Genomic DNA, 14404 nt, shown 5'->3' on the forward strand with positions numbered 1-14404 from the left:
CCAGTTTTTGTTTAAAAGAAAAGAAGAAGAAGAAGAAGAATGTTCGGTCAAAGAGGGAAGGTTCAAAGCAGGGATGGCCAATTTGTCGATGGAGAACTATTTCCAGCGGCTCGTGGCAGCAATGTTGAGGGTATATTTTGGTCCGTAGCATATTGGTGCTGATTACGCCCCAACCGGTGGAGGCCAATCAATATGTAGAAAATTGATTTGATTTTTGTTATTTAGCTTCACCTTTCTGCTGTTGTCTGACCGCGACGATGATGATGGGTGATATGTTCAAATTGATGAAGGGACACTCACTAAAAACATCCATTCCGGAATTCGAACCAAAGACCCTTGGCGTCGTATCGCGCTGTGCTAACCACTCCGCCACGGAGATCTTCTCAGTATTTCAAGAAGCAATAACAACCAATAATACTATAATACACCAGAATAATTCTCAGCAGTGATTTATCCACACATAGCCTTCTAAAACATTAGTAACAACATAAACATGCATATCAAAGAAAAAAATTTATCAACAAATGCAGCAGGAAAAAATGGAATTTCGTCAAACTTCCGAACACTCCCTAGGTGCGCTGCAGTCGTGTAGGAACATGTAAATTTAGTTTGTGGTAAGCATCCTATTTCCCCGAACATTAGAATAATAAAATGTAAACTTTCTTGTAATATTATTAATACTTACTTGTTTTTTAAAAAAATAATAATAATAACAAACTGCCATGGTCATTTTTATGGTAATTGGATGACAGCTGAAGTTGACTATCTTTTCCTCCAGTTAACTTATTTACATTGTATTGTAGTATGTCTTGCAAATTGTGACCTCAAAATGGAAGTCGACATCCAAGGTCCCTGTTTGATTTTCTTGTTTGTTGTTTGGTTTTAACACTCTCTTGTCCTGTATTTATCAGTTGTGTCATGCATGAGTAATCCACGGGATGTCTAAATCACGACTGTCTTCTGTTTCTTTCCAGCTTCGGGAAGCGTACGGGAGGCAGCGCTCGGAGGCCAAATGAGTGCTTTGTCCTCGAGCCGTCCGAGATGATTGTGGTAAGTGAATTTTTTTTCTTCTTCCTACTCGGTAGCTGAGTTAAAGCAGTAGGGGTAGTTGGTTACTAATGAATCCCCTTGGGGAGGGAATCTCCTCCCTCAAAAGTTACATGTAAATACTTAACATCACTTGAAATCCTAGCGTCGTCGCTTTGTAACCAAGGGATTCCGGGTTCGATACCCGGTTTGCATCCCACTTTAAACTGTGGTCTAGTCCGATTAGTCTTTCTGGAAATAAAACAAAAACTTGAAAAAGTTGAAATCCTAGAAACTGAAATAATATCACAGTTTGCAACACTGACGCTTTTGAAGGACGTGTATATATACCATAACTAAAGAAGGACGTATATATGTACCGTGACTAAAGAAGGACGTGTACTTGTACCGTGACAAAAGAGGGACGTGTATATGTACCGTAACTAAAGGACGTATGTATTTACCGTAACTAAAGGACGTATGTATGTACCGTAACTAAAGAAGGATGTGTGTGTGTGTATATATATATGTGTATGTATGTACCGAGACAAAACAAGGATGTATGTGTGTACCATAACAAAAGAAGAATGTATATATGAACCGTGACTGTTATTTCGGGGTCGAAGTAATCTAACTAAATACTGCCCCTACACTAGAAGACCAGGCGGTACGGGAACACTCACAACACATGGACAAATGCTGTTGTTTTTTTCCAAGCATAACAGTCTCGTTAGCCTGCAAGATGCTCTTTCCAGTGTGGGAAGTCATGAATTATAATTATTGTAAACATTCTTTAACGCTGTACCGCGTGCAACCCTCGTTGAGAAGCACTGCTCCCGGAAAACATATAAACAAATTTTGATGTTTTAGAATTTGGTATGCCAGCATGCAGTTCATTTTGTAAACAGCACTTCCTGAAACTTGGCACCTTATCAACCAGTGTGTGGATAGCATGTTCTGTATATTCCACTGTATGAATGGCTCTCATTCATTCCATAAAGTGCCCGGGCTCTAGAAAACTTGAAAGAAGCTGTTGATTCATCGTGAATGCCAGAGGAATGCCATCGCTCTTGCTAAGTGGTGATGCAACCTTCCATCAACCAGGACATAAAAACTGCTGTTGTGAATGTTTTAGCGATGATGTTTGAAGAATTCGTGATTGATATCTGGGGCAACCGAGTGGTCACAGCTGTCCGCTGGCGGTCGGATCTCGCATGTTTGAATCTTATTCTTTCTACCCCTTATGCCATTACAGCGTGGCCTCCTCTCTTCTTGGCCATCTTCTTTATTTCTTTGAATATCTTTCCTCTTTTTCTTCCCATTTCTTCCACCATGTTCTCGTATGACTTCCTTGGTCTGCCCCTGGGCCTTCTTCCTACTGGTCTTGCCTCCAAGAACTGCTTGGGTTTCCTTTCCAGCTCCATTCTGGTTACGTGACCAAACCATTTCATCTGTCTTTTGATGAGTTTGTTTACAATTGATGTTTGCTCCAGCTCTTGCCTTATCCTTTCATTTCTGTGCTGTTGAAATGTACCCATCCATCGACGTAACCTCCATCCTTAAATTAGTATGCTGCTATGTTGTAGCTCAATTCCACATGTTAAATGTCGGGTCTTCCCGATGGCGTGGTGGTCACCCCATCAAGCAGCCTCGGGTTTGACTCCCGGTTGAGGCACGTTGCACAATAGCTCCAACGCTTCTATCTGAGCAAAAAGTGAACTTTTGGGCAAGTAGAGTTATGTGTAGCTCACAGTTTCTGCATAATTGCCTAAAATAATAGGAACGGTGGTAATTGCGAACGGATAAGGAATTGGTCATTCTTAAATTGTATGTCACTTCATTTAAGATTGTTCTGAAGAAAAACTTTGTGCAACGCACTTTTTATTTTGCGTATTTAAAAGAAAAAGAAACATTTCTACCTGGTGGTGAAAATTTGAACTATTTTTTCCATCAGCATTCGCTTCCCCGTGGTCTCCATATCCACTCTCCAAGTTTCACCGCAATCCGTTGCTTCGAACGGACACCAGTGGGCTCTGGGTAGGGAAACTTTAATTGTGATCGCCCAGTATATAGTTACGTAAGAAACATTCCCCATTTGCAAAGACAATACCCTCTGTACAAAATCATTCATTTTAGATTGTATCCTTTCCTGTAACGCAGGTGAATCTGTGTTTACCATTCGAGATAGTGATATTCATTGTATTTCGTTTTGCATTTAATCAATAAGTTATAATAACAACAACATTTGTTTGATACGTACTGCCATACAAACTGAGAAAGATTTTCTGTACAGATTGAACTTTGAAGGTGGCTACTATACCCTGTCCGAGCTAACTGTGGAGCAGGGCCGCGCATAGCGGCAGAGGAGGACGAGGGAAATCGAGTGATGAAAGAGCAGCGTTGCCAACCGTACAGTGCTGACCGTACATGTACGGAAATTTCATGGCATGTAGGGACGTACGGTCCAGACCTTAGTCCGTACGCTAAATGCACGGCTTGTCAAAATTTGCACTTGCCGTTTATCCCTAATATTTCCCTAAGCAATTCTTAAACCAAGCGTACGGAACTGTAGACAAAAAGACGGTCCGTTTGCCATGTGTGTACGGTATTGTCGCTTTCAAAAGTTTGCAACGCTGCAGAGCGAAGCAGGGAAATCGGGTAACTCCAGTCTTCCGTTTCTCTCACTGTTCATTGGTGGAGCCGTCTCGCGTCTCTACTTGCGCAGAGACTTGTTCTCGTTCGCCTGGTCTACAGTTAGCTGGTACAGGCTATAATTCACTACGATATTCTAAAATTGAAAGAACAATCGTCTCATACAGATATATAAAGCGAGTACTCTTATTTTCAAATACATTCGAGTGAAAAAATAAAAATATACATTATAACCTAACATTTTTGTAGCTCCTTTACAAATTTGAATGAAAAAAAAATAATACATTTTGTGTTTAAGACGCGTTCGTCGATATTTCGACATGGTAGTTCATGTGCATTACATGAGAATTGAATTTGGCGTGCTCGATCTACAGGGAATATTTTATTCATGTGCTGCAAGTCTTCTGTGTGCAGAAATCTCTGCATATTGGAAAACAGGTGCACTTCCTGAGTTGGCGCAAGGTTCCTTGGGTCCAGAGTCCAGCTCAACTACTTGTTGTTGGTCCAGGTCGAGATCGTCAGCTGTTATCGATTGCCGGAGGTAACGAGGAGGTTCCATTCCAGCCTCCGTCCAGCCCTCGATGGAGTGGATGCAGAGTAAGCAAATTTCACGCGTTGTTGTCTTGGACCTTCTCGCCATCTTCCTGTTTGCCTTCTTCTCTCCGTGTGTTTTGGCGTGGAATGGTGGTGGGATCCGAGCTCAATTTCCCGTGTAAGGAAATCAGCCGATCGTAAGGGTCATTTTGCGCTCTGTTGCATTCGGGTATAACAGCGGTTCTGCTGTAATGGGCCCCCTTTTCTTATTTCTTCTGCTTCGTAGCGGAACACTAATTTGGATTTTGGCCCTTTCTCGTTGTAGGAAGAGTCTGTGACTTGTTGTTCCCCCTGTGTAAAGATGAGGAAAGGAGGAAGGGTCTGTTTGCTCTCCGTAGCTGCAGTCGTTTGTGAGCGTAGGTCTTCTCCACAATCCTATTTTCAGTTCTATCTCCACGGATTATTACTATTATTCACATCTCTATCTCTCGGCGTGTAAAGGGTTACATTGTGGAAAGACATTCAAAACATGCTATCTTCCACGTAGTAAATCGTGAAGCATAAGTGTTGCAATTCCAGTATATCACATTTCATATCAATAATCAAGTCGCAGAATATCAACCTGTTTGTTCAAATCTTGCATCTCTTTGTAAAGCATTTAGCTAAATCTAATTCTTCCACAGCAACTAAACGCACTGCCATGAAAATAGGCGTCTGGGCAGAAATGCGCTGGTGCCACATATGGGAAAAGCAAAGCGAGGCCGGGACAAAAGTCGCTGGTTCCCGCGCACTGTGTGGCAACTTCAACCGGACTGCGTTGCGTAGTTCGAGCGTCAGACCGACCTCTCACCGGGGCACTTTTGTGTCATCCCTGACCTTTCGAGCAAATGCTGTCAGTTTGTATCACATGGATTACAAAGAGCAACTCTACAACGAGATCTTTCATTCTCTTAACCCTCCGAACACGCGGGGTTGTGTGACGTGGCAACAGAGGGAACTTCTGCCACCCGCCTAATTTCATGGCCGTGTGTTTAAGTGTGCATTAATGGGCATTTCGGGAAATTCAAGTGTTCTGTGTTCTTGAAAGCGAATGGGAATGAAAATAAATTCGTGAACGAGCTTCTTTATTAAATTATTTTTAAACTAATGTTGAATAGACGTCATTCAATTGAATACCAAATACCGTTTAACACTTGAAAACTTTTTAAACGGCATGAATGGTCTGGAAGTGTATTTTTTAATTGCCTGGAATACCTTTCCAAGACGAACGGGAAACTCCGAGTATATAGGAACAATCTTGTGATTGGCGATACTCACGTCCTCAGTAGATTGCGCGTTGCGTCACAAACAACACAGGAAAAAACGAGGAAGTCCCCCCCCCCTTTCCGCAGACAGATTTTAAAAATACCTCCTCTCTTCACACGCTCTCTATCCTCACACACACACACATCCTCTCTTTAGTGCGTGCTTTGTACGCTGCCCTGTGGTGAAGTGATCATCCCCCCTTTCCCCCCGTGTGTGCTCGACGTGTGAAGGGACAATTGGATTGCTTTCGGTGAGATACGGCGGCAAATGGAGGATCCACTGGAGCGTCCAGCGCATGGAGAATCAATAGGTGCGATGGAAGTTGACTCTCCACACAAGGCCTAACGAGATGTTGCCAGGCTTTAACATTGACCTGAAATCCCAGTTCTTTTAATAGGCGTGCAGTTCCAGGACAATAAAAGCCCGAAAACTGGAAAGGAAAGCGTGATGATATATTCAAAGTACCTTCGAAGAATTCTTCGATTAGAATAAAAACGCATACTTTCAACATTACATTATGCCATCTGCATTGATTATGTATTACACGTTTCATGCATAATTTGAAGTTCAACAATTGCATTGCGTACTTGATCGTCAGTGAATGTTACTTGGGTATTTTTATAGTCTGAATTATTCTGTTTCTGCAACTCGTTCAAGGCCACTGCTGCAATGTACAAACTATGATATTGATTTTTTTACCGTAAATTTCTGAATCCAAGACGAGGTTTTTTGCCGCAATTTTGTGCCCAGAAGTATGGGTTTCGTCTTGCTTTCGTGGCATATGATGTGGAGTTTTTCTTTTCTTTACTGGACAGAATCTCTGCCACGCCTACCGCTCCGTGGCTTTAGCCTTGAATGTTCGCATGCCCTTTGAGCATTGTTGTGCGATAGCACGTAGTGAGTGTTGTGGCGAACTTTATATCAATTGTTGCGAGACGTTGTAGTGTAGATTGAACTTTTAAACTTCGTAGTAAAGTGTGAAATACCGTACTATACAAAGGTGGTACGTATCTGACTAAGGGATGTTTGTATCTGATTTTATTTTTTGTGTACCGGTACTTTTATCGTCTCCTTCAGTTACTTGTGTAATATTTGTAAGTTTTGAAGAAAATAGTTTTTCTGTAATCCCTTGTTGAAAAATGGGGGGGGGGTCGTCTTGGATTCGGAGTCATCTTACATTCAGAGATATACGGTATTTTGCCTCGCTTTTCTGCCACTTTGGGCTAATCGCGACCAAGAGGATAAGTAGTGATATAATCAAATTTCTTAATAAAAATTGTCATTTTTCATTATTGGTAAGTCCATATGTAACCCTCCATAACCCGCGCGGTGCCGCCTTTTCTGAAATTTTGAATTATTTTCCTTTCCAGTGTAGCAATGGTCTGGAAAGCACTAGGTAACTTATCTACACTATTCCCACCAAAACATAGAGGCGTTCGCACCTTTTTCTGGCGTTCTTTCAGTTGTTTACATGCCTCAGAAGTGACAGGTCCCGCTTAGGCCGCACTCTGTACCGCCGGCAGGAACCTTTCCTATCTTAAATCATAGCACTCCAGCCATGAATTTGGCGGATGTAAGAAGAATAAAACGACCGTAAGTTGTTCGGAATGCAAATTAATTGTATGCAGAAACCCGTACTAAATAATCAGAGTTGTCAAAATAACGATATTGAAAAGTGACAACATTCGGTCCGTTTTATTTGACTTTGTATATCTCGTAAAAGTAGAAGAAACATGTTGAGATTTGAAAATTTTAATATTTTGTAAGTATTGTCGAGTTGTGTTTTACATATTTGATTGCTGCTGCTTCTAGTCAGCATGATTTTGACTGAGAATTTTGGAACAAATAGTTCCTTTCTAAGCCCATATAAGTTGTATGATTTCAATTCGATATGAAAAATTTGTTGAAAATTTTTGAAAAATACTTTGAAAATTTTGGGAATGGTGAGTTCATTTTTTAGTTCCTTTATTATATGGCATGATTTTAATTACTTTGGAACAATATTTTGGCGAATTTGCTTCAAGAGTCTACACAGTCCGTCCAATGGGAAAGGTTACTAATGAGAAATGAAAGACAGGATGTTGTGGACTGGTAGCTTACAATAACGTTTATTAAAAGTAGACACCTTGTGAGTCAATACATGCACTGAAGCGGTTGTAGAACTTCCTCCAAAATCGCGGTCGAAGTCTTTTGGATGTCTGGAATGGTGTCCAAGCGCCTTCCGTTCAACGCCAATTTCAGTTTTGGAAATAGCCAGAAGTCGCATGGAGCTAAATCTGGAGAATATGGGGGGTGATTGAGTTCCATTATCCCTTTTTTGGCCAAAAACTGGCGTACCAAGCTGCTCTTGTGCATGGGTGTGCAACAGAGACCATGAGCCCTGTTCCCGATATTCAGGCCGAACTGTACGAATCCTGGCCAATAGACGATGCAAAATACCCACGTAATACTCAGCGTTCACAGTGTGACCGCTTAAAAATCAACTTCTTGTGTGCGGTTCATTTTACTTCGCCTTTTCTGCGTCTGGAGTGGATTCCTTGTGAATGATGCCTTTGGAATGGAAGAAAACCGTGAGCAGGGTTTTGATTCGGCTCTTCTGCATGCGCACTTTCTTCGGTTCTGGAAAGCCTGGACCCTGGACCATCACGAAATCTTGCATACCACTTAAACACGTTCTTACGGCTCAATTCCTCACGACCGTAAATAGTATTTGAAACGTTTCTGTTGCACTTTTAACCAATTTGAAACAGAATTTAATGTTGACACATTGCTCCGTTTCCGACCGACGTTCAGCAGGTACTGTCAGTCACAAGATCCGTATGCATCGACCGTTGACGCTAGTGCTTTGCAACTTTGCCGGAAGAAAGTCGAAATGTGTCGCTACGTAGTACATATACTTCTCCATAGATGGCACTGGTGGTTCCGTGGTGGGGGGGGAGACCTTGCCTACTGGACGGACTGTGTAAGTCTGTTACTTCTATGTGATATTTTCTCTAATGTTTCTAGTTTATATAGTTTTAGTTTAGCTAATAAAAATGTCCAAAATTAACTGTTTGCATTCATATAGTACAGTGCGTCCATTTCGATCTGCAGCCGAGAGATCGGGAGAAACGTGGCGAGCGGCGCTGACGGAGATGCCGACATTTGAGGCCTGTAATGCCCGCTTATTTTTGTGGACATCTTGCAAACCTAACAGCACTAACCTGTGTTATAACATGCAAAAGTTCTTCTGTAATTCTTCCAAGTTCCACCCTTATATACACAAATAAATACGCTTTAGAAATTATATTAAGAGCCACAGATAATACTCTGTAAAACATTTTAATCATAGTTTTGACCAGTAACGTCCTGCTTAAGTTTATATCCTTGAAAGAGTTTTGTGTGGATGGGGATCGTTTGGAGGTTTCGAATGTGCAACACTGTATCAAGATTACGCTGCAGACGAACCGTTAAAAGCTAATGGTGGTCGTGAGCTTCCTTGCAATCCGAAATCTTTGAGCTCAAGTTTTTTGTTCCTTCGCGACTACAGAGCTGTGAATATAGTGGCAGGCAGATGTAAACCAAGAGCGTGTTAATTTCGTACTGTGCGTAAGAGTGTTATTCTTGGTTACTTGCCGTTACTTGTTTGTGTTATTGCAGTGTGTATGTGTGTTGTGTCAGTCAGACGATTGGAATGCCAGCCGCAAGGTTCACGTTAGAACTAAGAATTTTTATGTATGACACTTACGTGAAAACAGACTCGTGTCGAGACGTGTGTAGGCAATTTGTACAGAAATTCCCAGGCGTTTCACCTCCACATAGAGATACGGTTAGACGTCTTGTCCTTAAATTACGAGAAACTGGATCGTTAAATTTTAAAACACCTAAGCAAAAACGACGGATTCTAACCGAAGCAAAACTCGATGAAATTGGTGCAGCGTTAGAACGTTCTCCAAAGAAACCTCTACGCCGTGTTTCACAGGAGATGGGCGTGTCAAAATCATCAGCACATACAGCCACTAAGCTACTAAAATTAAAACCGTACAGAGTTTCTATAGTGCAAGAATTACGGCCCCCTGACAACGTAAGTAGAGTAAATTTCTGTAATTGGGTTTTGCAGAATATTGTAGATGGTATTGTTGATCCACAGTTAATATTTTTTTCGGATGAGGCATGGTTTCATTTGCGTGGTCATGTTTGTTCACAGAACAATAGATACTGGAGCACTGAAAATCCCCGAATAATACACGAAGTTCCGTTACACGATGCAAAAATTGGTGTGTGGTGTGCTGTAAGTGCCAAAAGAATAATAGGGCCTATATTTTTTGAAGACACAATAAATTCAGAGAGGTACCGCACACAAATACTCGCGCCGTTTTTTCAGTTGTTATCAGATAATGAGAGACAATATGGGTATTTTCAACAAGATTCGGCCACAGCCCATACCGCCGCTGATCTTTGGACGCTATAAGGGAGGTGTTTGATGACAGAATAATTTCAAGAGGTTTATGGCCTTCACGTTCGCCAGATCTTACCGTATGTGACTATTATTTGTGGGGAACCTTGAAAAATAGAGTCTACCGAAATAACCCTCATAGCATAGACGAACTAAAAGACAATATAAGGGCAGAACTAGGAAGAATTACGGAAGAATGAACTTTTGCGTGTGAATCAAAATTTCATCAAATGATGCCAGGAATGTGTGAATGTAGGTGGACATCACTTTGAACAACTCTTATAACACAGGTTAGTGCTAGTTTTGCAATATTTATATAAATGTCTGCATATGTCCATAAAAATATGCGGGCATTACAGGCCGCAAATGTCGGCACCTCCGTCAGCGCCGCCCGCCACGTTTCTCCCGATCTCTCGGCTGCAGATCGAAATGGACGCACGGTATATATCGCCTGATTTCCAGTAAGCGCTATGGTAATTCAAAATCAATTTGCATCAATAATCCATCTAAAAAATGTTGGTTTTGATAGGGCGGCACTCAGTGCCGCGCGCGGGACATTTGTGCTACTATGAGGGCGCGGATGACGGAGGGTTAACTCCATATTTGGCGAAAATAACTAAATGTATATTTGCGTATCTGACACTTTTTGATACATATAAATCCGTCTCGTCGACATAATCTTCAGAAACATTGTCCCTCCACCGGGGATCGAACCCGGAACCCAATGATTACAAGACTACAGCGTTTCCAGTACACCATCGAGAAGACCCTCCCTTCAGAAATGAATAATAAGATTAATCAAGAGATATTCTTGTTTACAGCAATCCAAATATGGTCTATAGGATTTTAACAGTGACTGTCGATCCCTATCGCGGGCCCCAGGTTAGGGAACGCAACTCTAGATCAAATGGGTAAGTTTCCTGGCTGCAACGCCAGCTCCCGAAGTTTCCTACACATCAAGGAACTTCTATCTCCCATCCACCTCGTCGCTAATTCCAGGATCGGTTAATTAAGCTCCCAGGGGAAGAGTCGGCTTCCGGAAAGCACGCGATGATGGCGACGCCGACGGAGAATGTTCCTCAGCCAGAACACGTCTTCTCGCCGCTTTGAACTCTGCTCCAAGGTGCAACTTCTGAAGGGTGCGGCAGTCGCGGGGCTTTGTGTGCTTTTTCCGGGAGATTGGATTGCGATCAGGCCGTTATTAAAGGGCTGAAGAAGGACTTAGGTAGATTAACACCGAAGAACGTTTTCAGGAAGTTCGTTTCAAAGTCAAATTTTATGTAGAGTTGTTCTTCAAGTTCACGCTTCCAATGTAAAATACTCTTGCTGTTGAATGTTCTGGGGGTGATGAAGTGTTGAAGATCCCATAAAAGAGAATGGCACTACACATAAGCACTCTTTAGGAGGGGAGGGTTAGAATACATTGCCAACTTACCCACCCTGTCTCCTTTTTGGGGAGCTTTCAGACAGAATCGACAAGCGACACGAGGGTTTCACACCGAAGAGACAAACTATGAACGACACGGGCATCTACACTCTGTAGATAAGTATTATCTGGGCATGCACGAACAACAGACCAAAGAGACATCATGTAGGCTATTGAGATAACGCCCCAGTCCGAGCGACACGTGCAGCCTGTCGTGTATGCGCAGCCTTTCATGCACGCGTGTAAGTAGGATTTCAAACCGAAGCGACACGTATCATTTGGGAACGAGCCAATCAACAGCAACGTCCCACATCGTAGAGGCATGTAAGGCCGCACAAGCCTGCGTTCGATTGGTGAAATCTCCAAGCGGCACATGTCTCCTGTCGCTTCGGTGTGAAATCTTCATTACACATACCTTTACTAGAAACATAAAACGAACTATGTGTAATGTGCGATAATGATTTTAATGTCAAACACTTCAGGTTACAGCTTCTATCTTGGGTTTGTCTACATATATCTACAAACTAACAAACAAAAAGTATATAGATATTGGACACTTAAGATGTAGAGAATATTGCATTTTGTTTCTGAGAGTTGTTTTCCGAGCGATTGGTGTCGTTTGTCACATGTCTCTTGTTGTGACTTTACCTTTCTTGAATCTTATTTCCACTTTACCCGTCTTCTTTCTTTAATCTCTGTATCTCCTTGTCCGTTCTTATTCCCTCGCTTCTTGGTTATTTCTTTTTTCGAGGTTTTCGCTACATTTTTCTTATTTTTCTCTTTCATCCCCTTCGTGACGAAATCTGGCCACAAACTTAGGTAGAGTCGAATTCAGTACGGCCAATCCTACAATTCTAATGATGTTTTCGCTAGCTTGTGACCGGCGGGTAATGCACCCAGGACTTTTTCTTCGAAGAGAGAGGCCGATCCATCATGAACCTTGACGCTCGGATGAAGGGGCAGCAACCCCCTTCCCCCCGATACGAGCTGGGACTCCAGCTGACCTCCATCGTGGCGCTCTGCCAACAAACCGAAGCCCTTGACGTCATAACTCGCGGGATGGCGTCTTGTATCGGATGCGCTGCCCTGGACAGCTTGAGAAATGTTCAGCGTTTCTTTACGGGATGCTGTGTAGGGGGAAGAGGAACGCATTTCTGTAGCTTGAATGATAATTTGCTCGTCCCTTTCATGCAGGAAGTACCCTTTCCCCAAACGAAAATGCGAATTAAATGGGGGTCGCTATTGATCCTCCACTTTATTAGACCCTAGCATGCCTGGAATGGAAGTAATTAATGATGTCACCCTCTCTCCTCCGAAAAAAAAAACAATAATATACTATAAACTTTTGTAACAAAAATATTTCTTGTACGTAAACTTCTTCACAAAACAAAGTAACATGTCTGCTTTTGAACGTCATCAGTTCCATCATAGACAATACCCCGGACCATTGTAATACTGATAATATTTACTGTGTTTAAAGGTAGGGATATTCCACGGCATCCACAGGCTGAACTTCGCATTTAGAAAGAAAACAAGAATGAGAGAGAAGGAACTTTCTTCTCTCTCTTTGTTTTTATCTCTTCCTTTCTCTACCTCCCTCTGTTTTCTCTCTCACCATTTCATACTTCTAAAAAAAAGATGAAAGGAAAGGTTTGAGAGAGAGAGAGTGAGAGAGGGATACGCCACTGTAAGTTAAACTTGTGTTGTTTCAGCACTAGACGATTTTCACGGAACCTGTTTCCCATAGCCGTTCCACCCCTATTTTGCCACTGGACTCATCCAGTAAGCGCATGCGCACTTGCGTATTGCCGTAACTTTTTAAATACACCTCGTACAATCCAAACTTTCATTGAAATAACCATTTACCCGGATATTCCCCATCACCCTTCGAACCTGGTCATCGTCAACCGGATATACGCCCATCTCAACCACGCCGAATCGGATAAAACCCACATATCTAGTTGAAGCCTGTTTACCTTCCCAATAAACACTTTGAGGGTATTAAAAAAAGGAGGGAGGAGACGTCCATAAATGACTGAGATCCGACTAATGACGATTTCAAACGAGTCTGCTCTTCCCGTTAAAGTGCTTAAGTTCGAATACGAGAGGACGCCTTGGGGGGATTCTGATAATATAATCTCGCTTCCTCGGCTTCCATCTCAAGGCTAATTGGATTTCGGATTACTTCAATCGATTGTCCGTTGACGGAGAGGGGGGGGGGTTGCGGACGGAGAAAGTTCTCAAATCAAAGGAAGTGCTGCGTATAGCGTCATCTATCCCACATTTTTATAACAAATCGAATCTACTTCAAATGCATGAACAAGGATAATTTACATGAAAATGGAATGAAATGTATTTGTGGTGCGTTGAAATCTTTTTTGGAGAAGGTTTTTTTTTATTAATAGCAATTATTTTGCACAATTCGTACCTCTGCCATAATTCACATTTATTTCAACATAACGGCAGGTTGTCTGATGAATATTATACACCAATCAGTATTGTGTGGTTTTTAGAGGAAATGTTATATTCAGGTATACTGTAAAAAATTAACTGGAGAAATAACGGTCTGAGACCGTTAATTTTCACTACCATCCAACTGCCGTAAAAATGGTCATCATCCGTTTTTAAAGTATAAACAGCCATTGCATAGTTATACCGTCATTAATGTAATTTTAAGGCTGTTTTTAAAAAATATATTTATTTTGCGCGAAACCTAATTTACAATTATTATTATCTTATGCAAGTTATAACATTCAAATTTGAATAAAAAAAAGCAATACCTCTCGTTTTGGTAAATTTGAGTCTGTTAAATTTTAGGGGTTATTTTTGTTTCGCCCCAAAGACTGAATCAAACTGTGTTCCATTGTTAATGAAATCGCAGTGATACCTTAATGTATAACATAGCAAAGTAATTTAAATTATTGCCTTACAATGACGTGCAATATATTTGTATAGGAATAACAAAATGACTAATGTAGTGAACATTTTTAAACCGTTTATTATTCATATTTTTTTACAATCGCTGT

The 14404-nt window shown here is 41.6% G+C and overlaps 1 protein-coding gene across 10 annotated transcripts in view; it reads left to right on the forward strand.

Moving 5' to 3' along the window:
- The window catches only part of PDZ-GEF (PDZ domain-containing guanine nucleotide exchange factor), a 483761-nt gene that overhangs the window by 382827 nt on the left and 86530 nt on the right, over positions 1 to 14404 (forward strand). For all 10 annotated transcript variants that reach the window (XM_083131069.1, XM_083131068.1, XM_083131077.1 and 7 more), the window contains one exon: positions 975 to 1050. In XM_083131069.1, the coding sequence (XP_082987195.1) occupies positions 975 to 1050 (76 nt within the window). The remainder of the gene's footprint in view (positions 1 to 974; positions 1051 to 14404) is intronic.

This window comes from Lepisma saccharinum, chromosome 11, assembly GCF_977018435.1.
Source record: "Lepisma saccharinum chromosome 11, izLepSacc3.1, whole genome shotgun sequence".
NCBI lineage: Eukaryota > Metazoa > Arthropoda > Insecta > Zygentoma > Lepismatidae > Lepisma > Lepisma saccharinum.